Source organism: Loxodonta africana, chromosome 27 (genome assembly GCF_030014295.1).
Source record: "Loxodonta africana isolate mLoxAfr1 chromosome 27, mLoxAfr1.hap2, whole genome shotgun sequence".
NCBI classification, from domain to species: Eukaryota; Metazoa; Chordata; class Mammalia; order Proboscidea; family Elephantidae; genus Loxodonta; species Loxodonta africana.
In genome coordinates, this window is record NC_087368.1 from 29,314,524 (window position 1) to 29,342,319 (window position 27,796).

Consider the following 27,796-nt stretch of genomic DNA (forward strand, 5'->3'; position numbering starts at 1 on the left):
ACAACTGCATGTATTTTTAGGTTAAGCTTTTTTTTTTTTTTTAATCTTATCTGCAAGGTTGTAGTCTTAATATCACAAAAAGAAGATTTACCTTAGTAGACTATCCCTGCAGTCTGAGTAATTCCAAAAAGTACAGATTAGATTCCTTAATCTAAAGCAGTATTTTCTAATAGTAACCCTTGAACTTGTAACCAGAAATGCTACTCTACTCAAAGCTATGGGGTGGTTTACAGAGGTTGTTCTACAATGAGGTGAACGGTAAGATATAGAGGGATATGTGTATTGGGAGGGCAGAGTGAATGGGTTTTTTTTTAATTCTTCTTAGCTTCTTCAATTTAAGGATATCCATTCAATGCCAAGTTCAGCTGATTGTTAAAACATATGGCCCTATGTGTAACCAGCAACAAAGAAAGCTACGTTCCAAATACTTGTCAAGAAGTATAACAATTCCAAAGTCACTGCCACTCATATCTTTCAGAAGCTTGGCTAAGAGAAATCATATTTTTCAGAGGAATATTTGGATATTATGAAGTTTACCCATTCTCCTTGGCTATTCTAAATTATAACCCTGGATTAAGTGGAGAAATCTGTTTTACCTGGATGACTGCTTCTCACTGGCTTCCTGAAAAAGAGCTTTTTCCCCAAGTATGCATTGGCATAATGCCATTTACCTAAGTTTGAAGGACACTATAATAAACAGCCCTTGGAAACTGGCTTTACTTAAGTCTGTCGTTCATTGGACTACACAGTGTCTGCTCCATTCAAACCCATGGGAAAAATTTCTCTCTTACCTCCGTATTGGAAATAGTTCTTCTGCACTTTTGGTTTATGTTCTTATGCAATGGACACAGTGAACTGCATAATTCATTGCTGCCTGTCTTAGCCATCCAGTGCTGCCATAACAGAAATACCACAGGTGGATGGCTTTAACAAAGAGAAATTTGTTTTCTCACAGTCTAGTAGGTTACAAGTCCAAATTCAGGGCATCGGCTCCAGGGGAAGGCTCTCTGTCTCTGTTGGCTCTGGAGGAAGGTCCTTATCCTCAATCGTCCCCTGGTGGAAGAGCTTCTCAGGCACAGGGGCCCCATGTCCAAAGGACACACTCTGCTCCTGGTGCTGCTTTCTTGGTGGTATGAGATCCCCCGTCTCTCTGCTTGCTTCCATCTTTTATATCTCAAGAGATTGCCTCAAGACACAATCTAATCCTGTAGGTTGAGTCCTGCCTCACTAACACAACTGCCGCCCATCATGACCTCATTAACATCATAGAGGCAGGATTTACAACATATAGGAAAATCACACAATATCAGAAATCATGGCCCAGCCAAACTGATACACACATTTTGCGGGGGACGTAATTCAATCCGTGTCACTGCCTAACTTTGATAAGGTTTTAATGGCATTTACTTTATTAGCTTCCATGCTGTCTTCATCTTACTTTTCTCCCCTTTGCCTCATTTTTTACACTTACTTAATGCTACTATATTCTATGGAAACCCTGGTGGCGTAGTGGTTAAGTGCTATGGCTGCTAACCAAGAGGTTGGCAGTTCGAATCCTCCAGGTGGTCCTTGGAAACTCTATCAGGTAGTTCTACTCTGTCCTATTGGGTCGCTATGAGTCGGAATTGACTCAACGGCAGTGGGTACTATGTTTTATACAACTTTGGAAGCTGCCTTAAGTTCGCTTGGGGAACAGGTCAGGCTATAATTAATTAAATTCTGTAAATGGAGACTCCTAGTATATTGTTTCCCCAGTTCGGAGTCACAACTCACAGGCTGCAAGAATGAAGAAAGACTCATCAGCTTTATGTTCAAGACCTGCCATGATAGAGCTATTTTTCCAACTATTTTTCTTACTGTCCTTCTCTATAACCACAAACTTTCACTGCTCATGATTGTAGGAAATGAGTCATCAACACTTTCTCTCTCACGTTTCATGCTGACCCTCTACCAGAATTACTTCCCTGCCATACCTGCAGTCTCCACCAGTCAAATTTGATCCATCTCTACGTGTCCGTTTCTTCCATGAATCTCTTTTTGATTTTCATAGCCAGATATGATATCACATTAATTTGAAAATTCTCACAATTCCCTGTTAGCCCCTATTGTACAACACCTGATATTATAGAGACTTGTACATACCTTACCACTTCTCTGTCTACCTCAACTTATATCCTAGGTCCCCTGGAGGGTTGAAGATCAAGGATGGCATCATTTCTTTTATCCCTTATTGTACTTAAGCTCAAATTTTGATCAAAGTAAGTCTTTGAGTAAGGGCTCACTCTCAGTTAAATGGTTCAACATTGACACTCCAAATAATGTGGAGGACAAAGTGTAGAGGCAAAGCTAGACTCTGAATTTTCTCTAAAAGACCTAAAATTTAGGCCCTCTTTTCTTTTTTACCCTTCCTCCTCCCCTCAAAAGTTACTCCAGGTAGCTTTCTTGCCGTGGCAGAATTAGAGTGACATGCTTCTAACTGGTCTTGCTGATTCAAGTCCTATCACACCGCAGTTCACCAGAGCCATCTTTCTGAAATAAACATGACCTGTTTAAAATCTTTCCACAGCCTTCAAGATACAATCCTTACTTGCTAGCCTGTGCAAGGGTCTTCATGATCTTGATGCCTACATCTCCAGACTCATCTCTTACTACTTCTGTGCTCTGGGCAAAATAAAGCACTTTCAGTTCCCAAGATGGGCCCAGCCTCCGGATCTTGGCATAAGTAGGAAAAAAAGAAATACAAACACAGCCTCTATCTAGAATGCTTTTCCTCCACTCTTTAACTTGCTGATGCTGGCTTGCTTTTCAGGGCTTGTCTCAGATACTTCCCTCTCCTTGGAAGTCTCTCTCACTCTTCTGTCTTGTCTTGTTGTTGTTTGGCACCATTGAGTGGGTTCCAACTCATAGTGACCTTATGTACAACAGAACAAAACACTGCCTGGCCCTGGGCCATCCTCACAATCGTTGCTGTGTTCGAGCCCATTGTTGCTGCCGCTGTGTCAATACGTCTCATTGAGGATCTTCCTCTTTTTTGCTGACCCTTTGCTTTACCAAGCGTGATATCCTTCTCCAGGGACTGGTATCTCCTGTTAACGTGTACAAAGTATGTGAGACCAAGTCTTGCCATCCTTGCTTCTAAGGAGCATTCTGGCAGTACTTCTTCCAAGAGAGATTTGTTCATTCTTTTGGCAGCCCATGGTATATTCAATATTCTTTGTCAATACCCAAACCTACTGAATCCGAAACTAGGGGAAGGCCCAGAAATAGCTTCTTTAACAAGTCCTTCAGGTGATTTTGACGCACATTTAAGATTGAGAACCACTGCTCTAACCAGTCAGTCTCAGGCATGTGTGTGAATGGGGGAAGGTTAAAATAATTAAGAGAATGGGAGAGAATTAAACTGATGGTGGAATAAAAGCAGAATGTTAATTATCTGCTATTATTCAAACTCTATTCTTCCTTCCAGATTTCTATTATATCTTGTTGCTTTCTTTTACTATATCCTTCCTTTTGCATTTTTTTTTTTTTAAACCAATAGAGGTTAACTTAGGTTGGAATATGACTATGTTAGGTCCTTTGGGGAAAAATAGATAAATCCCTATTTGAATGTGTGCAGTACTATCAGAATTCATGGTCTAAATGAGATAGTCATGAGCTAAAGTGATATATTTAGCCATTTCCAGGACAATGTCATCAAACCGATCAGCACATTGGCAAAGTGTGTGCATCCAATTATGGAATGGTTAGTTGCCAAGAGATACTTTTAGGACTTTAGAGACCCAAAACCAGAATTTTAGATCACAGCCCTGCCTCTTGGACTGGAGAGGAGGGAACCACAGATGTTTACAAACATAATAGCTATAATTTGTATGTCTGGTGAATCCTTCTGGTCTCCTTTTTACATGGTTACTTCAGGGAAGTTTGACTAATGCATGAGTTAAGCCTTTATTTTTTAAAAGGGATTGTCTTAGTTATTTAGCGCTGCTATGACAGAAATACCACAAGTGGATGGCTTTAACAAACAAATTTATAGTCTCACAGTCTAGGAGGTTAAAAGTCCGAATTCAGGGTGCCAACACCCAGGGAAGGCTTTCTTTCTCTGTCGTTTCTGGGGGAAGGTCCTTGTCATCAATCTATCCCTGGTCTAGAAGCTTCTCAGCACAGGAACCCCAGTCCAGAGGATGTGCTTTGTTCCTGGTGCTGCTCCCTTGTTGGTATGTGGTCCCCCAGTCTCTCTGCTTGATTCTCTCTTTTATATCTCAAAAGAGATTGACTCAAAACACAACCTAATCTTGTAGATTGAGTCCTGCCTCATTAACATAACTGCCTCTAATCTTGCCTCATTAACATCATAGACGTAGGACTTGTGACACATAGAAAAATCTCATCAGATAACAAAATGGTGGACAATTGCACAATACTGGTAATCGTGGCCTAGCCAAGTTGACACACATTTTGGGGGGACACAATCCAATCCATAACAGGGCTATGACCCATAAAAAAAAAAAAAAAAATCATAGGATACATATATTGAAGCAATCACACCATGTCAACAAGTCTCTGCCTCACACATCCTTTTAAGCCTCCAGTAATTAGAACAGTAACTATATTGGTCCTTTTTATTTTCCACTGATGTCAATACCAACTAAGAGGATTACATTGTACTTGAGTATTAAGGCTCTTTTCCTAACTGGCAGAATCTAATCCTGATTATTCACTGTTTGTATTGCTAAAATGTTTAACACTAGAAACAAAGCTCTCAACTGAATCCCCAATTTCATACCAGGTTGACCTTCATTGTCTACAGATTCACTGTGTCTCATTGCTAATGAGGACAGTTGTAGTTTTTGTCTTTTTTTTTGTCAGTGCCTGCAGAAAGAATTCTGTGTAGAATTGGGAAGGAATTCTATTGTGTACATATTTATTTATCTCCTGTACCCTTCACAATTGCTTTCAGTTCCTTTGGGGATTATTTAGTTATTTTCTGTTTTACTTCCCTGTTGTTTATGCAAAATACAACTCCATGGAGGAATGACAGACATTCGGAGTACCCAACACAAATTTATCACTTAAACTTTGTTAATCTTTCGGTCATTTGTACAAAATATAGATTTCCTGGTGGAACATACTTAAACACCATTTCCCAAACAATTCCCTAGTGTAGGAGATCTCAAATTTAAAGCTCACCAGGGGAGCTTTAAATATCCCAATACACAAACCACCCTTCAGACCAATTAAATCACAATATCTTCAGGTGAGGCGAGGCATCAGGATTTTGGTAAATCTTCCCAGGTAATTCCCAGGTAAAGCCCAGTTCAAAAACCAGGGTCCTACAGAATGCAACTCATATCTCATGAGATGTTAATGAGATACTTAAAAATGAAAGAAGCTCTGTGACCCTGTTTCTGTTTCTAGTTTGGGAAATCCACCAAACTGTATAAGTCTTCATAGAGACCCACAATATACATTTGCATATTAAAGACTTTGAGTAGTCCTGTAGGAAAGGAAAAAGTGATCACAGTAATCCACCCTTATCCACGGGGGATAGGTATGTTCCAAGACGCTGAGTGAATGCCTGAAACTTCAGATAGTACCGGATCCTATATACAGTATGTTTTTTCCTATACATACATACCTGTGATAAAGTTTAATTTATAAATTAGGCACAGTAAGAAATTAACGACAATAGCCAATAATAAAACAATTATAGTAAAAGTTATATGAATATAGTGTCTCTCTCACTCAAAATATTAAGTCAAGAACTTTCACCTTTTCATTTAAAGGAAGCACTTTACGACTTCTCTTTGGCATATCTGAATTGCCGGCATCACTACTCTTGTGTTCTGGGGCCATTATTAAGCAAAAATAAGGGTTACTTGAACACAAGCACTGCAATACTGCAATAGTCGATCTGATTACCAAGAAGGCTACTAAGTGACTAACAGGTGGGTAGCGTATACAGCATGTATATGCTGGACAATGGGATGATTCACATCCCTGGTGGGGTGGGATGAGATAACAAGAAAGCGGTGAGATTTCATCAAACTACTCAGAATGGCACACAATTTAAAACTTATAAATTGTTTATTTCTGGAATTTTCCATTTAATATTTCCTGACTGAAGTTGACCACAGGTAACTGAAACTGTGGAAAGCAAAATCAGGAATAAGGGCGGACTACTGTGTAAAGAAAGAAGGAGGAGAGAGAGAAGGAACCCTCACGTCTAAGAAAAAAAAGACCTGCCTAGATTTGGTTTATTCCATCATTTTTCAAATTTATTTACTCAGAGATGTCTTTCTAGATGGGACACTTGTAAAAAATTCCTTGGAACACTCCTTCCAAGGAATATAATTTGGAAAATAATTTGATTAAAAGCAATCCACAGCCAAATTTTTATTAGAATGCATATGAAAACCCAGTTATGACTAGATTCAGCTCCACTGTCACATAGCATTTGATACCTAAGATAACTTTTAAGTTTACCATAAGGCTTGAGAAATTATCCAAAGCGTAGACAGCAATAGGGTGTTTGGATCACAAGCACGATCCAAGAATAAGAACACGTACTCTACTAAAGCAAAAGCAGAGAGATTTATTGAAGACTTGACACAGTTCAAATCGGGGACACCCCAGACCTCACAAAGTGAAGCTAGCACTCCGAGGTGGTGAGGTTACTAAGATATACTTATATACTCAAATCAGAAAGTAACAATGTAAAATTTATAATTGGTGCTAAGTGATTTAGGGAAGTGGAAGGCAGGGCAACTCCAAGTGGGAGCTTGAGGAAGATTGGTGCAAGGCGTATGTGTGTGCTTCTTAGATTGGTTACCTTAGATAATTGCAGAAATTTGTGACTAAAGAGGGCCTTACAAGGGAGTCACAGGACAAGTACAGGACGTTATTTTCTAAGAACATTCTGATAAGATAGTATCTTTAGCAAACATTTTCTGAGAGTTACTTGTGAAGGAAATTTCTGATAAGAGACATCCGTCAAGACCCTTCCTTCAGAAACATTGTTTCTGTATCTTTAGCTTAACCATAGAGAAAAACATTTCCTTAGTTACAGGATTAAGCCAGTACAGAGGTCAGTGGCTGTTAAAGAAACAGGTGAGCCCTAAAATGGTATCCAAACCCCACCCTAGGCCAGCTATTTTATTCAGGTCAGGTGCCTCAATTTTGGTGTTCTCACACAGCACTGTATGAGATCTAGTTCATTTTCCCAAAATTAGCAGAACAAAAGAGTTACGGTAAAATGGACATGGAGAAACCCAACATTTAGCAACACTGGGAAGGTATGAGAAATCCGATCAGGTAAGAAGGTGGAATGGTATCATAGCAGCAGTGGAGTGGTACAGTAGCTGTTTAATCTAGTGTTTAATAGCATATGAAGGATCATCACAAACTGGTTAGTTTGGGACTAGCCATTGTATCCCTTTTCTATTGCACCCACTCTTTATATTAAATTCTCTTGTCTCAAGCTTTAAAACTTTATCTCAGAACTTTATATTTCTGGGGTCTGTCTAAGCAGCCCTAGCCTTATAGTTCCTTCTTTTCTCCATCAAAACCAACCTTGCTTCCTTTTTTCAGAATTCTTACAGTTGTTTCTTGGGGGTGATTATATGATAAAAAACTAATTTCAAAATGTGTTAACATTTATCTCTAGTGATGAAATTTGTAGCACTCTAATGAATTGTTTCCATGAGACAGAACTGCAGAATGATGGTGGCCATTCTCCATGTGGGTTTCCTACGAGGTCTCAAAAAATTCTCCTAATTATGAAAAGTTTTTGAGTTGCCATAAATAGTGATGAAAATATTTAAAGTAAACAGGCAAATTGGACTTGAATAGAATTTTCAAATGGACAGCCAGCTATCAATGTTAGAGAAGGTTCTATTGGCAGTTGAATAGTATTTACAGGTGAAAAGAGAATCAAATGCTTACGAGACATGGCTCAGAGGCTGGTGTTATCCCTGGTCTGGTACTTTTTTGGCCAACTCTATCAGAGCTGATAATGTATATATATTTTTTAACTCATTTTCTCTCTGGCCTAGTTTCACCTTCCAGTTCCATGTGACTTCCACAACCACAAGAAGCTGTGCTCTTTGTTGCAAGTGACAAAATACCCAGCTCAAAAGAGTTTAATTTAAAAAGAAATTTATTGATTCATGTATTTGAAAAAACCATAGGAAGAGCTGGCTCAAATGCTCTCAGTAAAGGTTTGTTTTCTTTATAGTTCTCTGCCATGTCATCTTCACATTTCATGGACTCACATCTGACAATCCCAGCCCCTGCCTGTCGTGGTAGCCAAGTGTCTGTCATAGTTAGGACCTTACATGCTCACAGATTGCACCATGCAAGGGAAGAGAAAAGTCATTTCTGAAGGACTCCACAAAAGGGAGAGAATGATTTAATTTCCCAGAAGACCCAGAAAACACCTTTTCAAGTCTCATTGGCTCTGGTAGGGTTATTTTGGACAAGGGATCAGTATACAATAAGTACAGTGGAGTCAATCATATTCAAACTGTGTGTTTGGGAAAGGAAGACATAAGGAATCCCAAAGGAAATATGGGTTACCATTGAGGAGGGAAAATGGAGGCTGAGTGGGTGAAGGAAAAAAAAAAAAAAATACAGAGAAGTTCATTACACCTGTCCTTCCTTATTATTCCTCATTTATCTCTAGAACATATACTTATTTTTACTTTTGATTAATTTTTGCTTTTGACCTTGAGTCATGGTTTAGTGATTGATCTCTGTTTTTAAATCTTTTTTTTTGTTTTATCATTATCCTTTAGATACCTAGACATTTTCAAAGCAATTCAGTTTCATATATTTTTATTTTCTTTAAGAAGTATGAAATATATTCAGAGATTGTATCGTACGAGTCACAATATACTCATAGCATTGTAAACATATTTGGCTCTCAATAAATATTTTTGAATAATAGATAGGAAACACAAAGCTATTGGGCAACAGAAAGAGAAAAATAGGACCAAAACTCTAGAAAAATCTGCAGTTAACTTTCTTGGAAGAGAGTGTCCACGATACCCTGTGAGTTAGTGAAGGAGTATTTCAAGGCCAAAATAGAAATGAAAGGTTTCTAGGATAAAGTCAAGAATAACGAACTAGATGGGACTGGACTGAGCCAAGGAAGATCAGAACGTATTAAGAGTAATGCTGATAAAGTGTACACACACACACACACACACACACACTCACACACATTTTCTCTCTCTCTGTTTGCTTCTGGCTGCCTCACTGCTTCCACCACCCAGATAAGTGCACTCTTGGTGCACTTGTTTGTTTTTTAAATCCATTAGTTTTATTTATTCCTGGAGCTGTTTCTTACATGCTTCTCCAAATGATCAAACCCTCTGTTTCCTCTTTCCAGTGGATGGGAAATATTAAGATTTGAGGCCACCTTCAGCCCTTTTGAGTTGACTCTATCAAATGTTCCTTTAAGAATGTAACCCAGATATCACTCGATTGCCAGTCTTTTGAAGCCAGATAAATTAACTGGAAGCCCAATTCCATACCCTTTGATAGTCCGAAGCTTCCTGTAATACTTATGTATATATTTTGAGGGCATTGTGGTCACTTCTGTCTGCTCCTCCCATTCTTTTGCCTTTATAACTATCTCCTCCCATTGATTTAATGTCTGTCACCCTTGCCTTTAAGGCCCTACTGGCCACTCCCAAGTGCCTTATCTATATTATTTCCAGGAAAAATAAATTACCATTTCCTACCTAAGTTGAATTCTGATCGTGCTAAACTACTAAGATAATGAATTTTTCATCTTGTAATAATAAAAATAAAATCAATAATAATGACAGCTTCCATCTATTAGGTTTTTAGTATGAACCTCGCCCTATGCTGAGAACTTTATATGCATTATTGTGTTAATATTTCTCCAAACTCCTTTCAAGTATGAATGTTTGACTCCATTTTACAAGAGAATTGAGATTTTATACATACAAACCCAGGTCTGTCTTAACTATCATTGTGTTGTTGTTGTTAGGTGCCATTATATTGGTTCTGACCCACCAGGACCCCATGTACAACAGAACAAAACACTGCCCAATCCTGTGCTATCTTCACAATTGTTTCTGTATTTGAGCCCATTGTTGCAGCTACTGTGTCAATCCGTCTCATCAAGGGTCTTCCTCTTTTTTGCTGACCTTCTATTTTACCAAGCGTGACGTCCTTCCCCAGGGGCTGATCCCTCCTGATAACATATCCAAAATATATGAGACATAGTCTTGTCATCCTTGCTTTTAAGGAGCATTCTGGTCGTACTTCGCCCAAGACAGATTTGTTTGTTCTTTTGGCAATCCATGGTACATTCAATATTCTTCTCCGACACCACAGTTCAAAGGCATCGATTCATCTTTGGTCTTCGTTATTTATCGTCCAGCTTTCACATATGAGGTGATCGAAACACCATGGCTTGGGTCAGGCGCACGTTAGTCCTCAAGTCTTTCATGTACAATCATCATTGTACACCACTCAAAATGACATATTTCCCTAGAATTTTATTGGCTGATATTTTTTCTAAATCTAGAGATACTCTAACTTTATTTTACATTGCCTTTTTGAAAAATGTAAATGGGAAACGAATTCTAAGCCCGTGTTGTTAAATAAGTAATGTCTGTGTAATCTTTATACTTCTTCATGTGGGTTTCCTATGAAGTCTTATACCAATATCAACCTTATACCAATGCTAGAATTATTACAATATGTATCAGCAATTCCCCCCAAAATGGAGCTTCCATTTTTCAGCTTTTTTCCCCCCAGAATATGTGGCTCTTTACCATAAATGTCATAATCTTCTTCATTAATATGCTTTAATTTGAAGTATAGCATTGGACTAGTTTATTTTTTAAGTGTTCCTTAAACTAAAATAGTAGACTCTGAGAGTCAATCCCACGTTAGTTTTTTGTCAAGCAACTAAATACTTGAAAATAAAAGAAACAGAATGATTTCATAAGATGAGGGTATTTCCTATGTGTTAAATTAGAAAGCAGCAGAAATACTATGTTAATATATCAGTATTTCCAAAGGCATAATAAGTAATATGTTCAAGAAAACAATCACAACAACAAAAACAAAGAACAAAAAGCAGCACCAGAGGAGAACAAGCTCAGCCGTGCTGCTAGATTTTTCTGTGGTTGGAAGGTTTGGCTCCCTTCCAGTGAAGCTTCTCTGATCGATACCAGCCATAAGGAGAGTTATTGTTAGGTATCCCTCCTCCCTGCCCATTAAGGAATTGTGAAAGCACTAGTGAGTCAGAATATTAATACCTAAGTTGGTTTCAAACTGGCAGTTTCCAAGATTTATTCATTGGAATTCATTCTGCAATTCAGCAGAGAGAACATCTGCTTAGATTTAGACTGAACTTGAATTCAAATGTGCAGGCTTTCTTTCGACCCTCAAGAGAGAAAGGCCTCTAGGAATGAGAAGGTGGGGAAAAAGAAGAAAGAATATTTACAGACTAAATCAGTAGTAGTTTTAGCATTGCCCGTAGACATTTACATATCAGGCTTTTGAAAACCATCTGAAGTCTTACCTGGCCTGGCTAGAACAACAGGCCTCTTGCCCTGTCAATTGCTTCACTATCCTAAGTCAGCTCTGCAGGGGCTTTTACTTTTATTCAGTCTTTCTGCCCAAAGCACTCTGTACTCCTTGCCCAATGGATCGTCAGTTTCCCCTTGACTTCACTACTCATCCTTTCCTCTGTGGCCTCTGAAAACTACTTTTAAACCCAAATATAAATTGCCCTATATTCTCATGCTTTGTGCAGAAAGTTCTCTTCCTCATGTCTTACTTGAAATCTGGTTTTTCCTAAGAACATGTCTTCCCCAATCGTCTTCTCAGATGGAAACTGCACTTTCTCCTGTGACCAGTGGAGGTGGAAGGAGGTATTAGCAGTCTTTGAGATCACCATGGCCTCTCATTTTTTTTTTTTTTTCTCTGCAAATTCCTTCCTCTTTTAAGGATGACACTGTCCCAGGATGCTGTCTTCTTTCCCTCCTTGTTGCTGTCATCTTTGCCAAGCCCCACGTTGATCTCCTTGTGAACCCCCACATTCCATTTGAGCTTTTTGCCCTTCATCTTCTCTTCTCTCCTGCTCCTACCATGTTAATACCACAGTGTCAGTGTCCCTTAACCTCCTTGTTTCCAGTGAACTTCACCTCATGTTGCTGAGGACATTCACCCCAAAGACTACATTTTGGACCTAAACATATCAGCTCTGTCTCTTAAATTTTAAAACCCTCCTACTTGCTTTATAATCATTTACTCTTGTATCTCTCTTTTCTACTGTGTTCACTGCCCCTGCCCACCCTATTTCTTTCCCCCTCTAGTCTAGAAAGCTTTGTGTATCACTTCACCTGCTCTCTTGCCAGCACCCTCACTACAACTGTTAATAATAATGATGGGGTTTGAAATCCTTTCACTTATCCCGTGTCAGATCCCTTTCTAATTTTCCAGTGAAATAATTCCAGATATTTGATTTCATATGTTCACCTTACTTCACCATTTATGATTCACAATATTGAATCAGCACTCTTTGCCAGTGAACTTGACACTCTTTTTACAGAGAAAATCAAGGTTATCTGGTGTGAATTCTTTCAGCTTCCTGATCCTTTAATTGATTCTGGTAACCAGCCTCACCTTCTTCTCTCAAAGGAAAAGGTGAGCTTCCTATTTTAGGCTCACTTCTGTATCCTGACCCAATACTCATTTCCTCCCACCTCCTCAGGTGTCTCATTCCAAACCTGCATTATTTCATTACCGTTGATCCCGGCCTCAGCCTAACCTTCACCTTCAGAATGCTTCCCAACCAGCACTCCACAGCTTCTACCAATGTGTTTGTCATCCCTGTGCTGATCATACTGCTTTATATATGACGGAAGACCTTATTTCTACATTTAGCATCCTGCTTCTTTTTGTTCGTGATATAGTTTTATTGTTGTTGTTTTTAATTTTAAATTGCAATTAGATTCAGTTTCTTTTCAAATATATGTAGAATACAGGCCAACATTCTTTCCTTTTCTCTTAAATTTAATTTTCTTTACTTTATTCCTGCTTTTAACTATACAGAAGAAGAAGGCTGCTTTGTTAGTGTATTCTCTCTGAGTTTCTGTTATTTTCTTTGCAAAGTGTAGTGGCTTTCCACTCATATACCAAATTCCTGCTTTATGCAGTTGAGATGTTACTCAACAGGCCTAAAATGGTCCTTGCATTTTAAATCCCTAAATGAACCTGCTTACAACCCGTTCATGCTAACCTAAGGTGCCCAACACTTGAAGGGCCTAATCAAGAGTCTCAGGAAATGTCAGACGTTTTTACCAAAGTATTTTGTGAGTCTTGGGAAATGCTCATCTCTTACCTCCATAATGATCTTCATAAACTTTCTTTTGTGGCATAATTGTGTTTCTAAACTAGTACCAAACACACTACAGTCATATTTTGTCCACTAATTTTCTTATGGCATAGGCATCAAGATGAAAACAAAGGATTAAGATTTTTGTGTTCTTCCCAGAACCACTAACTGTATAGCTCCTGTGACCTTGAATTTTTCATCCAGAGTGTTTAATTATTCATTCATGTTTTTTATTCATTCATTCACTCAAATGCATATTAAGTGCCACCCACAATGAATCAGGCATGGAGCTTGCATGGTTGGACTGCTAAGAGCTATAGCCGAGATACAGATAAAGGGCCATTGGATATCATAGGAGAGAGTTATCACTTCCTATGGGAAACCAAAACAAATCTTCGTGCAAAAACTTCGCATTTGGATTCTGAGATTGAGAGACAGATTTTGGATGTGTGTTGCAGATGGATAAAAAGAGACTTGAACACAGTGGAAACGAAAAAGGCAGGAAGTTACCAGGAGAGTCCTCTTAACTGTGAGCAATTGTACTTGGGTACAATCCAACATGGGAGGATGATGTAAGTCACAATGATTAGAAGAATTCAGTGGGAGTGGGTTGAAATTTACCCTAGGATAACATCCTTTGGCTCTGCATTGTTTAACAGCTGTCATCAAGTAAACTACTTCTCCATTCCTGTGGCAAGAAGAGACATCTGGACTCTGACACCAGAGAGTGAATTTCTTCCCCATCCTCCTTTCCATCCTTTTGCCCTTGTTTCTTTACTTTGAGCTCCTCATATCCTTGGACACAAGGACAATAGTTTCTGGTGCCTGATGGAAACTCCTCCATAGTATTTTTGTATTGCTATCATTGCATATGCTCACATGCGTAGAGTAATACCATTTAAATCAGCGTTGCTCTTTTTCCCCATAAGCAAGTACAGCCCTTACTGTCCCTAGGAATATTTTGGTCAAATAGCTTTATGCCTTATTTTTGCAGTTTCCAATTTGTAGTCTCTTTCTATTTTCCTTCCTTGTTTAGAACATTACTCCCTCCTTGCTTCTTCTCCCCACTCCTGTCCTACTCACTTTCATTTGTTCCCCACCCTTCTTGGATCAGGTTCTAATATAAATATTCTAAATAGTTGAGTAGGTCAAGTTCCCTCTCTGGAAGTTTCTAGACTGAAAAACAAACTCACTAAAAAAGAATGTTTGTTGACTCTTGCAGTGACTTAACTCTGTTTCCAAGGATATTTTAGGGGCACCCTCCACATTACCTCTTATTGAGTTTTATTGTTTTTTTGTATCCACTGGGATGTTGGGTGTTCACCATGTGTGGGCCCAAGACCATTAAGAGGATATGTTTCATGTGGAAATGGAATTTGCTGTGTGTGTGGCAGTCTGGATGAGTTCCCTTTCACTTTGGCTGAAGTATCTTTCCCCAGCCCAGTTGAATGCTTTAGCCTTAGAGCTTACATAGGAAAATGACAAAGATTCTTGGTAAATGGAGGACTTCTTAGTTTACCTGTCTTGATAAAGTCCCCCGAAGTCTTTCGTTTACAAAATAAAGAAACAAACCTAAGCCTCCTAGAGAAAAGGATAAATGTGCCTGTTGAGGCTGAGGACATTAGGTGTTGAACTGTGTGTTCATATAATTTTCTGAAAGAACTACCCAGATATTGATCATCCAGGTCATTTGTTACAGTGATTTCTTCTTGATGCTTTCAAATTTAGAGAATGATTTAAATAAATGTTGATTTGACCTCAGTATTTCTCTCATTTGAAGAGATCAATGCTTTACAGAGAATTGTTATTCGTTACCACTGATAAACCTTACTAATTTGGCAAATATAATAGAGGATGTTAAGAAATACCAAGGAGGCTAAAAGCAGACAGGAAATTAAAACTCAAAATGGGAATACTAACAGAAGAAAGCAGTAATAATAGAAAAGGCCAACCTAGAAGACTTTGAGTAACTACTCTGTTTCTGGGTACTGTGTTGAACTTGAGATTGGCAGCAATGAATAATACATAAAATTAAATAACTTTGTTAGATCAGAAAGGAAAAATGAACTAACCAACACACCCAGTAGGTTAGTAACAAAACCAGTTTCTTCTGGGCTCCACTGGATCCTCTTTCACACAACAGTGTATACTTACTGGAGAATCCCTGAGTGGTTCAAATGGTTTACACTGAACTACTAAGCTAAAGGTTGGCAGTTTGAGCCCACCTAGCAGCACCGTAGAAGACAGGCCTTGTGATCAACTTCTGTAAAGATTAAAACCAACAAAACACCATGGAGCAGCTCTACTCTGTAACACATAGTGTTGCCATGAGTTGGAATCAACTCGACAGGAATGGTTTTGTTTTTATTGAAAATATTCACAACAGATTATAACCCATTAAACAATTTCAACACATCTAATTCACTGACATTGGTTCCATTCTTCATGTTGTGTCACCATTCTTATTATCAGTCCCCATATTATTTCACCACATTAATTTACCCTCACTGTTCTGTAAATTACTCAGCTATGCTTTAGAGTTACTATTGTCAGTTTGATCTCGAATAGATAATTCTTTAAAAGAGTGCAATGCTCAAAATGAAAGTTTGTTACTAATTCAGCTAAATTGTGTTTAATTTGAAGATGACTTCAGGTGATTGTTTCAGTTCAAGGTTCAAAATTTTTCTCAGGGCAAGAGATTTGGAGGTTCCTTCAGCCTTAATGGATCCAGTAAGTCTGGATTCTTTAAGAAATTTGAAATTCTGTTCCACATCCCCACACCTTTTGATCAGCAGTCATCTACTGAGTCCTTGATAAAAACATTCAGTAATGGCAGCCAGGCACTGTCCACTTCTGCTCTCATGGCAAAGGAGGCAGTAGTTCATGGAGGTAACTAGACCTGCAATCCAGCTTCTTCTCTCAGTGGCAACAGGTTTTGTTATGCTTACTTGACACAATACTTGGCACATAGTAGGAGCTCAATAAATTTTTACTGCATGTTGCTGAAAAGTATTGGGATTTAACAAAAAACACCTTGGGGTCTCAGTTCCCTGAGCTCCTCGCTTCTGGTGATCTTTTACTCTAGAGCAATTCCTAGAATTTGTCATTACTAATCGCTGTGCCAGCTCTAAATCTCAGTTTCAAACGTGTCACTTTCTGACCACCATCTCATTCCTTTCCAGCAGCACACTTTTTCTATGACCCTTATTGCAATAATTCTTTGAGCATTAAGCCTTCTGACCATGTTTTCGCTGTCAGTTTTCCTGTTCCTTTCTTCACAGCTTTGCCTGGCTTATATTCCATGGTAAAACCCTCACCTCCCTTGGTCCACTCTTTCTTCATAGTACTTTCCTGGTAAAACCTCCATCCTGCTTGTATCTAATTCTAAGTCTGCTCTATTCTTTTGAATACCTGAATGGGGCTTCAGTAAAACATGCCACCAGGCTGATGGGTTTCACAATAACTTTGTGACCACACAAGTTATATAGGCCCTCAGCATTGCCCAGAAATCTTCTTCCATAACCCTGTGCCATTCACTGTCCTACTGTCCATGACAAGCACTTCAAACCTTTTCTCAGAGTCCCAAACCCACCACCAATCACTTTCACCTTGCATCTAAAAACCATCCCACTGCCATCGAGTCAATTCTGACTCATAGGGAGCCTACAGAATTTCCAAAGCTGTAAATCTCTGCAGAAACAAACCACCACGTATTTCTCCCATGGAGCCACTGGTGGTTTCAAACCACCAGCCTTTCACTTAGCAGTTGATTTCTTTAACCCGTGCAACACCAGGACCCCTTTCACTTTGCATACTACCTGAAAAATAGAAATGATGAGAAGATAACTTAGGTATCTTATCAAACCATCCAGTCTTCCTGCATCTGAATCCATAGTCTCTTTCCTTCTATTTGAATGGATAAATTGTTCTTGCTCTCATCTTAAGATCAACACTTCCTTTTTTCTGTCTGTCTGTTTTTTGGTAAGCTCTTTTATTGACTTATAACATACCTATGTACAGAAAAGGACACAATTCATGAGTGTACAGCTCAATAAATTTTACCAAAAGTAAACACTCATGTATCCACCACCCAGATCAAGACATAAAATGGTCCTATCATCACCGAAGCCTCCTTCGTGTCCCTATCCTTTTATTATCACCACAAAAGTACCTACAATCCTGACTTCTAATACTGTAGATTTGTTTTTGAACTTTATGTAAATGGAATCATATAGTATGAAGTCTTTTATGTCTGTCTTCTTTAATTCAGCATTACATCTGTGAAATTCATCCATATTTGTAGAACATTTTGTTTTTAAATTATTTATATCATCATGCCATATATATAATTGATTCATTTTACTGTTGATGAATATTTAGGTTAATTTTGGGACTATTTGAAATAATGCTACTCATAAATATTTTTGTATGTATCTATTGTTATACATATGTAAGAATTTCTGGTGTGTATGTACCTTTTTTTTTTTTTTTATGTACCTAGGGAAGGAATTAAATGGTCGTAGGTTCTTTTTAGGTTCTGCAACGTTCTGCTTCACCGGCACTGCCAAACAGCTGTATAGAGTAGATGTACCAATTAACCTTTCACTAGCACTATATGAGAGTTCCTGTGGTCCACATGCTCACCAACACTTGGTATTGTCAGTCTTCCATTCTGCCATCCTGGAGGAGTGAAGTGTTATATCATAATACTTTTAACCTACACTTCCCTGATATCCAATGAGTGAGGTTGATCATCTTTTCACACGCTTGTTGGCTGTTTAGACATTTAGATATCCTCTTTCCAGATACCTCTGTTCAACCCCATTTCTGTGTGCGTTTACGAATGTGTACATTTGTGTATGTGTATGTGTGTATTTTATATATGTATATACACACATATATGAGTTTTTATTTTTGTTTTCTTAATTGAGATTTTTATTAATAGATTCACATGCAGTCAAAAGGCATAACATAGAGAGATTCCTGAACACATGGCCAAACTCTACCCGGTAGTAACATTTTTCAAAACTGTAGTATAATATCATAGCCAGGATATTGACATTGATACAATTCACAGATGTTACTCGGTTGTCCCCAGTTTTACTTGTATTCATCTGTGTGTGTATGTTACATTCTATGCAATTGTATTACATGTCTAGGTTCTTTTACTCAGCCCCACAGTTAAGTTACTGAACAGCATCAGCACCACAAGTATCCCTTACGTTGTATCTTTGTGACCATACTCACCTCCCTCTCACTCCCTCTTCTCCATCCCTAACCCTGGGCAACCACTAGTCTGTCCTGCATGTCTAAAAGTTTATCATATCAAAAATGTTATATAAATGGAGTCATGTTGTTGTTGTTGTTAGGTGCCATCGAGTCGGTTCCAACTCATAGCAACCCTACGCACAACAGAACGAAACACTGCCCGGTCCTGCGCCATCCTTACAATCATTGTTATGCTTGAGCTCATTGTTGCAGCCACTGTGTCAGTCCACCTCATTGAGGGTCTTCCTCTTTTCCCCTGACCCTGTGCTCTGCCAAGCATGATATCCTTCTCCAGGGACTGATCCCTCCTGACAACATGTCCAAAGTATAACCAGAACGCCTCTAAGGGGCGTTCTGGTTATACTCCTTCCAAGACAGTTTGTTTGTTCTTTTGGCAGTCAGTGGTATATTCAATATTCTTTGCCAATACCACAATTCAAAAGTGTCAATTCTTCTTCGGTCTTCCTTATTCATTGTCCAGCTTTCACATGCATATGATGCGATTGAAAATACCATGGCTTGGGTCAGGCACACCTTAGTCTTCAAGGTGACATCTTTGCTCTTCAGCACTTTAAAGAGGTCCTTTGCAGCAGATTTACCCAATGCAATGCGTCTTACAGTATGTAATCTTTCAGAATTGGATTTTTGTCATTGTTCAGTGTAATTCCCTGGAGATGCATCCAAGCTGTGCATCTCTGAATAGTCCATTCAAATCCATTAAAATTTGTTTTTCTTTTTCTAACTGATTTGTAGAAGTTTTTTAAAAATATGTATACAAGATTTTTTCTCTGACATATGTATTTATTATAAATATCTTCCCTCAATCACTTGAAAATGAGTTCTTAGTTTTAATGAAATCAGTTTATCAATCTTTTCTTTTTATAGGGAAACTCTGGTGGCGTAATGGTTAAGAGCTATGGCTGCTAACCAAAAGGTCAGCAGTTCAAATCCACCAGACACTCCTTGGAAACCCTAAGGGGCAGTTCTACTCTGTCCAATAGGGTTGCTATGAGTCAGAATTGACTTGATGGCAATCGGTTTTTGTTTTGTTTTCTTACGTAGTTAGTTCTTTTTGAGTCACATTTAAGAAATATTTGCTTTTTCCAAGATTCTATAGCCATTCTTCTGTTTTCTTCTAAAATCTATACTATTATACTTTTTATGTTAATATTTATGATCTATCTCAAATTAATGTGGTATATTTGTGAGTTAAGGAGCACTTGTGGCTCAGTGGTTAAGCGCTCAGCTGCTAACTGAAAGGTTGGCAGTTCAAACCCAACAGCCACTTCACAGGGGAAAGATGTGGTAGTTGGCTTCCATAAAGATTACAGTCTTGGAAACCCAAGGGGGAAGTTCTCCTCTGTCCTATAGAGTTGCTCTGATTTGGAAGCAGTTCAATGGCAGCAGGTTTTTTTTTTTTTTTTTTTTTAAATGATGTGAAGTAAGGGTCGGGGTCATTTTTTTCTCATAGAGATATCCAGCTGATCCAGTATCATTTATTGAAAAGATCATTCTTTGCCTCACTGAATTGCAGTGGTGCCCTGGTCATCAATCAGGTGCTTCTGGATATATTTTTTTCTGGTCTCTCTCTTCTGCTTCATTACTCTGTTTGCCTATCCTTGCAACAATACCACACTGTCCTAATTACTGTGGATTTCAGTAAGTCTTCATATCTGGTAGTGTACGTCCTCCAATGATTGTCTTGGATATTCTAGGTCCTTTACATTTCAACATATATTTTATAATGAGCTTGTCAGTTTCTACCAGGAAATTAGGATTGCATTGAACATATAGATCTCTTTGAGGAGAATTAACATTTTAACAATATTGAGTCTTCTAAACCATAAATGTGATATACCTCTCCATTTATTTAGGTCTTATTTAATTTCTCTCAGCAAATGCTCTCTGCTTTTGAGTAAGACATCATTCATGTATTAGACATATTTGTAGATATTTGGGACGATTACTTCATCATTCACAACTTTCTTTTTTCTGTAATGGTACATTGAAAAGTAAATAGCCTGCTTGGTAAGTTAATTCTAACAAAAATCATTATGAAAGCACACACTATTACTACTCTGTATGACAATCCACTTCATTCTACAAAATTTCATTGGCAGAAATAGAAAGGCTGTAGAAAGACCTGACCGGTAGTGGTCCAAGGAGGAGTTCAGCCTTACCATGCCCTATTGGGGACGCTCTTTTCTTTAGGGAAAATGCCTCCAGTGCTGTCCCTCTCTGTGGAGGATCTCCCAGCCCTTGGGTGACATGGATGCTTGAAAAGCATTCTTGAAATTACCCTTCAGGCAGCCATGACTAATTAGTCAGAGCAAAGCATGTGAGATGATACCAATTTGCCATCCCAGGTCCAGGCACTACTCCCAAACTCTGAGATGATAGTATTATACAAATCAAAAAAATATGGCCTTCAAAACCCCAGAATACCTCTACCTCGGAGAACACTGTACCACTCTCACAGTCCTTCCACCAACCGTGAGGAACCATGACTCAGGTTTTTCCCTGTATCCTCAAGCTCCCTTTATTAGAAGAAACTTTGTACCAGATGATTTTTGAAAGTAATTCACACTGCATGCTGTTAGCACCACCTTCCACGGTTGCTGCTTTCTGCTGCTCAACTTCTTTTCTAAGTTGCATTTTTAGAACTCTTCCTGTATCCTTCTAATTGACGTCCTGGGCTTGGTAGGACCTGGGCAATTCCTCTTTCTGCAGTGAGTTAAGCAGCTTTAAGAATTTTATAGCTAGGACTGGAACCACCGATTTAAAATCTAAACAGTATAATAAGTCAAAACGTGCCCATTTTGATACATTATTTTAGGAAATTTCAAAAATTAAAATATGGGAACTTCTTTGCCACTCCCTCACTCCATAAATAATTAAAATAAAAAATTTTTGCATAGGAAATATGTAAAACATTTTTGTTGTGTTTTGTTTTGCTGGAGGAAGGGAGAGTAAATTCAGAACTAATAATCTGGGCTTTCCTTCTCTGTTTCCACAGAAATAATCAATGATTCCATAGTAACAGAAACAGTTTATTTGTTTCCACTTAAATAGGCAAAAACACAGTTCTTTTCTAATCTTGCCATTTTTTTTTCCCTCTATGTAACTATATTGGTGATGCAGCGTCTAGACTTTTTGGAACAAGTGATGGAATCTGGAGTTTATTTTGTGGGTTTGAAAATGGTTGTTTAGGGCTCCTACATACTCAGATGTGAAAACCCGGTGCGTTCAGAATACGTAAAAATTATCAAGCTGCTTACCCCCCAAAATGTATCCATTATTGCTATATGTTACCTCAAGCTGCTACTGAAAAAAATCGTATAAGTTCATCCATTGCCCCTGCATCAGCTCACTGTAAGGTGGTTCACATCAGCTATAGCATTGAAATGATTAAAAATAACTAAATGATTTGTACTTGTGAAAGAATCTTAGCAGGTATTGTCTCGTCAGGTATTTTCGAACTTGTGAGAGATACCGGTGAAGAAATTAGCTTAAGGGATAGACATCTGTTCTTGTTATGGTTTTCATAAGTAATCCATGGGAAGTGATCTCATCAAAGGGGCAGACTTTTGCTATCACAGTCATTCCCGTAGTCCTTTGTCAGTTGTTAGGTGGATAAAGTGAAAGCCGTCTTTGAGGCACATGGATCTAAACAGTGTTTGTGCAGCCTGGATCCTTAAATCTGACTGTAGTGTATCTGTGCCCTTAAGGAAATCAAACTGTGCTTGCAGAGAAAGTTCAGAATCATTTGTCATCAATTACCCCAGGTGAGAGTTGACGTTACACATAGCTGTAGATATTTCCTCTAAGTACTTGCTCCTAATTTTACAAGGCTGTCACTTCGTGAGCCTTTACCTTCGAAAATGTGTGTCTACTGCAGGAGAGCTGTGCTGCAAAAGTTTATACAGAGATAATAGTTTCAAGGGGTATAAAGCTCTGTAGATTTGACATGCTTAAAGAAATGCTGTCTTTAATTTTCAAACAACTTGCTCAAGCTATTAGATTTTCTGTGACAAAAGAAAAGCAACCAGAAAGAATTTTTTCTTTTTTTTTTTTATTGAAAGATAGACATACATATGCACACGCAGCATCTGACCTGAGCTGACCTCATTTATACCATAAGATCTGCATTCGTTCCGTTCAAAAGAGCAGCATAGAATTAAGGTACGAAGTATGCATGGTAGCCCTCCTAGAAGAATGTCAAGCATCCGGAATATGAAGTGAAAATAAAAACATGTATTCAGAATCAACTCGACGGCACTGGGCTTTTTGTCTGGGTCATAGGAAAGAAATAACAATGAAGATGTGGATCAAAGCATGTTCTTCTTCTTCTTGCCTTATCTTACGTGGGACACCAATCATTAACAAAACAAAACAAAAAACCAAACCAGTTGCCTTTGAGTGGATTGTGACTCATGGCAATCTCATGTGTTTCAGAGTAGAACTGTTCTCCGTAAGATTTTCAGTAGATTACCAGGCTTTTCTCCTGAAGCACCTCCGGGTGAATTTGAACTGGCAACCTTCTGGTTAGTAGCTGAGTGCTTATTAACCATTTGTGCCACCCAAAGCCAAAACCAAACCCATTGCCATGGAGTTGATAGCGACTCATAGCAACCCTATAAGACAGAGTAGAACTGCACCATAGGGCTTCCAAGGAGCAGCTGGTGGATTCAAACAGCCGAACTTTTGGTTAGCAGGCATAGCTCTTAACCACAGCGTCACGGGGGCTCCCCCCAATTATAAAAACTCGTAGCAAGAACAAGCTGCTATCTCTATCACACGGCAGTGATCAGAGGAAGCTCTCAGAATCTCATGTTATTAACTTCTAAGCTAATGAAGTAGACTGAAGTGTGCTGAACTGTGGATCAGAAGAACTGGGTTCGTTCCCATTATCCATGGGCCTCAGTTCCTCCATTTGGAAAATACGTGAACCATCCTGCCTAACTCACTGTATTGTTCGAAGAGAGAGTGAGTAGGAATTTACTTCATAGGCAGTTCCATTTTAGGTACGTTCACAGCTTCATTGTGAGTCATGGGAGGAGCCAAGGGTTATTGATTCAATTTTACTGAAGCGGAACACAGATGAGATTTCAAATAACTCAGAGTTATTTGAAGAAGCTTAGCTAAGAATCACATAAATGCTTCTCATTAACTATCCTTCCTGGGAAAATTAACTTGGCAAAAGAAGTCTAAATAATGGGGTAGATTCTATTGTGAACTCGTGAACATCGCTGTATGTGACCACAGCCATGTCCTCCACTCTGGTTCACGGAAGTAGGGGTGGATCAGAATATAATATAGGTGCTGGTGACATCATCTTCTTATGAAAAGGCACACATACTAAAAAAAAAAAAAAAAAAGTGGGTTTTTTGCTGGGTAGTTGCAAAGTTTGAATCACTAACTCCAGAAAAGAAAACACACAAATTATTGAGGAATTATCCTTTAGCTGTTCTTGTTCGGTGCTGTCAAGTCGGTTCCAACTCATAGAGACAGTATGTACGACGGAATGAAACATAGACGGGTCCTGCTCCATCCTCACAATCATTGTTATGTTTGAGCCCATTGTTGCAGCCACTGTGTAAGTCCATCTCATTGAGGGTCTTCCTCTTTTTCACTGACCCTCTACCGCACCAAGCATGAATCTTTCACCAGGGACTGGCCCCTCCTGATAACATGCCCAAAGTACATGGGACGAAGTCTCGCCATCCTCACTTCTAAGGAGCATTCTGGCTGTACTTCTTCCAAGACTTACTTGTTTGTTTTTTCTGGCAGACCATGGTATATTCCATATTCGTTGACAACATCGCAATTCAAATATATCAATTCTTTGGTCTTCCTTTTTCATTGTTCAGCCTTTGCATGCATATGAGATGATTAAAAATACTGTGACTTGGGTGAGGCACACCTTACTCCTCAAAGTGTCGAAATCCTTTAGCTAGTCTATAGTAAATTTTGAAAAACCATGATCAAAGGTGAGAACAGAGCCAAAACAGTATGAATTCTGTGCCTAGGTAAATTCATAGTTGGTAAAAATGTATTTACTCTTGCTACAAATCTACTAGGATTTGTGAGATTTAATTAAAGAAACATTTCCTAAATATGTTCCCTAGATCACTAATTCTGGTAGGTGTTACCTCCCACCCCCCCAAAAAAGGGAATGCTGGTTTAATCATCCTTAAACAGATTTCTATAAAACATGATCTGTTGGAGTTTTTTTTATTATAAGTCAACATTAAAGAAGAGAATATATTATGCAGCATTGCTCAAATACATTGGAACATAGAAAGCTTTTTTTTTTTCTCCCAGCAGTTGGATTAGTGTTCCTGAAATACATTGTAGGGAATTCTAAGTCAAAGAATATGTAAAACCTATAGAAAAGAGGCAAATCATCTGTCTGAAATGGCCAGAAAACCATGATTCCCAACATATTTGTTCTATTGTACATAGGGTCCCTAGGAGTCAGAATTGACCCGACAGCTCCTAACAACAACCACCTCTACAGAAGTTTTCTGGTCGAGGCACATACCTGTCATAGGGTTCTTGATGTGAAATAATATTTGCTGAACTGTGACTCTAGACAGGCCTACATATTTAAAGAATTGACAGCCATCACTTAACTGAATACTTACTGTCTGCTTAAGGGAACAAGAACAGTGAGAAGAGTTAGCTAAGATATTTGTTTAAAGATTACGCAGACATATATGGGGTGGTGAAATTAATATCTATAATGAGCTCAGAATTATCAACGGCCAGGGAGCATGGAAGATTTGTAACCATCAGGTATGGAAGAGTTATGTCTATCTCCTTTCATTCAGACATAGAACAATTATTTACTGAGTACCAAGCATTGGACTGGGTGTTGGGAGATGCAAAGACAATGAAAACTCAGCCCATGCCCTTAAGGAGATGACAGTGTGGACAATTTTAATAGAAGGGTGGTGAGTGCCAGGAGAGCAAAGACAACAGGACACAGAAATCTTCTCTGATAATCTTCAAACATAAAGCTAAATTACTAATATCACCAGGCTTCTCAATAATTGCTCTTGGTCCCAGTTACACAGTGGTTTTTTGCATAGATACAAATTGCACTCAGTTGTCTTTAGTAGCAACACATGGATTACAGACAGCAGTTTGGGGGTTGTTCAATTCAGTGTTGCTTCATTAAGGCCATCTCTATTTGTAGCAGATAGATACAGTAGAACTGTACCTAATTAAGATGGCGATGCATTTATTCCAAAGGTGATTTATTGCCAAAATTCTCATGAATATCAAACAACAGCAACAACCGGTGGGCTAGTCTCCATCTTGATAGTTCTCTTAATTCAGAATCATACGTCCCATGGATACAGAAAGTACCAAGATATGAAAAATGTACTGATTTAGAATTTATTTATACATGGACTTAATATTTAAACTCAGCAAATTAATATTTAAACTCAGAATACAGCTCAAAAACCTTGCAATTTTCTCATCAAAATCATTCCTCGACCTTTATGAAAACAGAAACATTGTTCATTAGATGGTCCTGGTTCCAAAGTTTTGTGATGTCAGTCAAGCTTAGAACCTCAGAAACAGTAGATTCTGTAAGAAAATTCAATTCTCAAAGAGTACGATTTTTAATTAACTGGGGGGAAAGTGTATTAAAAATAGGGATAGGGATCATATTTCATGCTTATGTAGATGAGCATATAATTTCTGTGGGCATCCCTTTCTTCTTTGCAAAAATACACGTTAACCCCAGTACGTATTTTACTGAAAAGTACAACTTAATGAAACACAATTTGACTGTTTCATAATTCATCTCAATGATTAGGATTTTGAGGGTTGAAGAAGTTAAACAGGAAATATTGACAGGGCCATGACAATGGAATAGGGGAAGGGAATAAAGGTGACTTCAGTGTTTCCTACAATGCTGTATTTTAAGATGCAAAAATGACAAAATAATAACAGTCAATTCTGAGTGTTGATATGTATGTATTTCTTACATCATTCCTCTATTTTCATTTGTGTCTTAGTTAGAAGAGAGTTTATTATCAACAATTAACCTGATGATTCATTCATTCAACAAATATTTGTTGAGAGCCTACTATGAGATCAATGCTAGCCATAAAATGCAGGAAAAAACAGACATCATCCCTCATGGAGTTATGTTTTAGGTGTGATCTCTGGAATTGAAATCTGACACAGGGTGTTTAAGAACAGGGACAGCATGGGGAGAATTAACTTGTAACGAAACTTTCGAGGTGAGACTGCTATTGGTATTTAATCTGGAAGCGAAGGTCATTCTATACTGATAGGAACTGCCTTATTTTTGGTCAAAATAGAATCTGACTTTAATCCTTCACTAGCCCTGGGCCACACAGCTAATTCAGACTTGTGCAGCATCTACTTTTGATACTGTAATTAACCCCAAGTTCACATGCATTTTTCTTTGATTCCCTCTAGTATATGACTGCTGCCGCTCCTATGCAAGGGACCTACATTCCCCAGTACACGCCTGTGCCTCCGACAGCTGTCTCTATTGAGGTAAGTCTATCTTTGTCTTACAGGAAGAAGTGAAGGAAGATATATGTCAGCTACATAGAATATGGTCCCCCATAACCCGAAGAATTCTTGTGTGTGATTTTTGCGGTGCTCTAACATTTGAAATTGCAAACTCAGCATTTGAAAGCATGTTCATTGATTCCAATATGCCTGTGTTTTTCTTTCCATATAAAATAAGGTAGTCTGGTATAAAGATATAAAGGGAGTTTGATTTTTCATATTTGGAGAAAAGACCAGAGACCAAATCACTACGCTATCAAATGTTAACCACACTCATAAACAGGGAGGGGGAAAAAAAAGTTTGCAGCTATTTGACTGAGCTAGCTCTCTAAAAAAAAAAAAAAAAAAAAAAATTTTTTTTTTTTTTTAGGGCCTTTTTATTCGAAGAGTAGTCTCTGGGCCACCATCATTGGCATCACCTGGGAGCTTGTTGAAGGCCCCTGGGTGGCACAAAATGTTTACACTTGACTACTAACCTAAAGGTTGACAGTTTGAACCCCCCAGCAGTGCCACGGGAGAAAGCCCTGGTGATCTTCCATAAGAATTCCAAGAATACCCAGTGATACAGTTCTACTCTGTAATACA

The 27,796-nt window shown here is 38.4% G+C and overlaps 1 protein-coding gene across 2 annotated transcripts in view; it reads left to right on the forward strand.

The window, feature by feature from the left end:
- LOC100671869 (RNA-binding motif, single-stranded-interacting protein 3) overlaps positions 1–27,796 on the forward strand; it is a 65,810-nt gene that overhangs the window by 25,958 nt on the left and 12,056 nt on the right. For both annotated transcript variants that reach the window (XM_064277423.1, XM_023554885.2), the window contains one exon: positions 27,113–27,193. In XM_064277423.1, the coding sequence (XP_064133493.1) occupies positions 27,113–27,193 (81 nt within the window). The remainder of the gene's footprint in view (positions 1–27,112; positions 27,194–27,796) is intronic.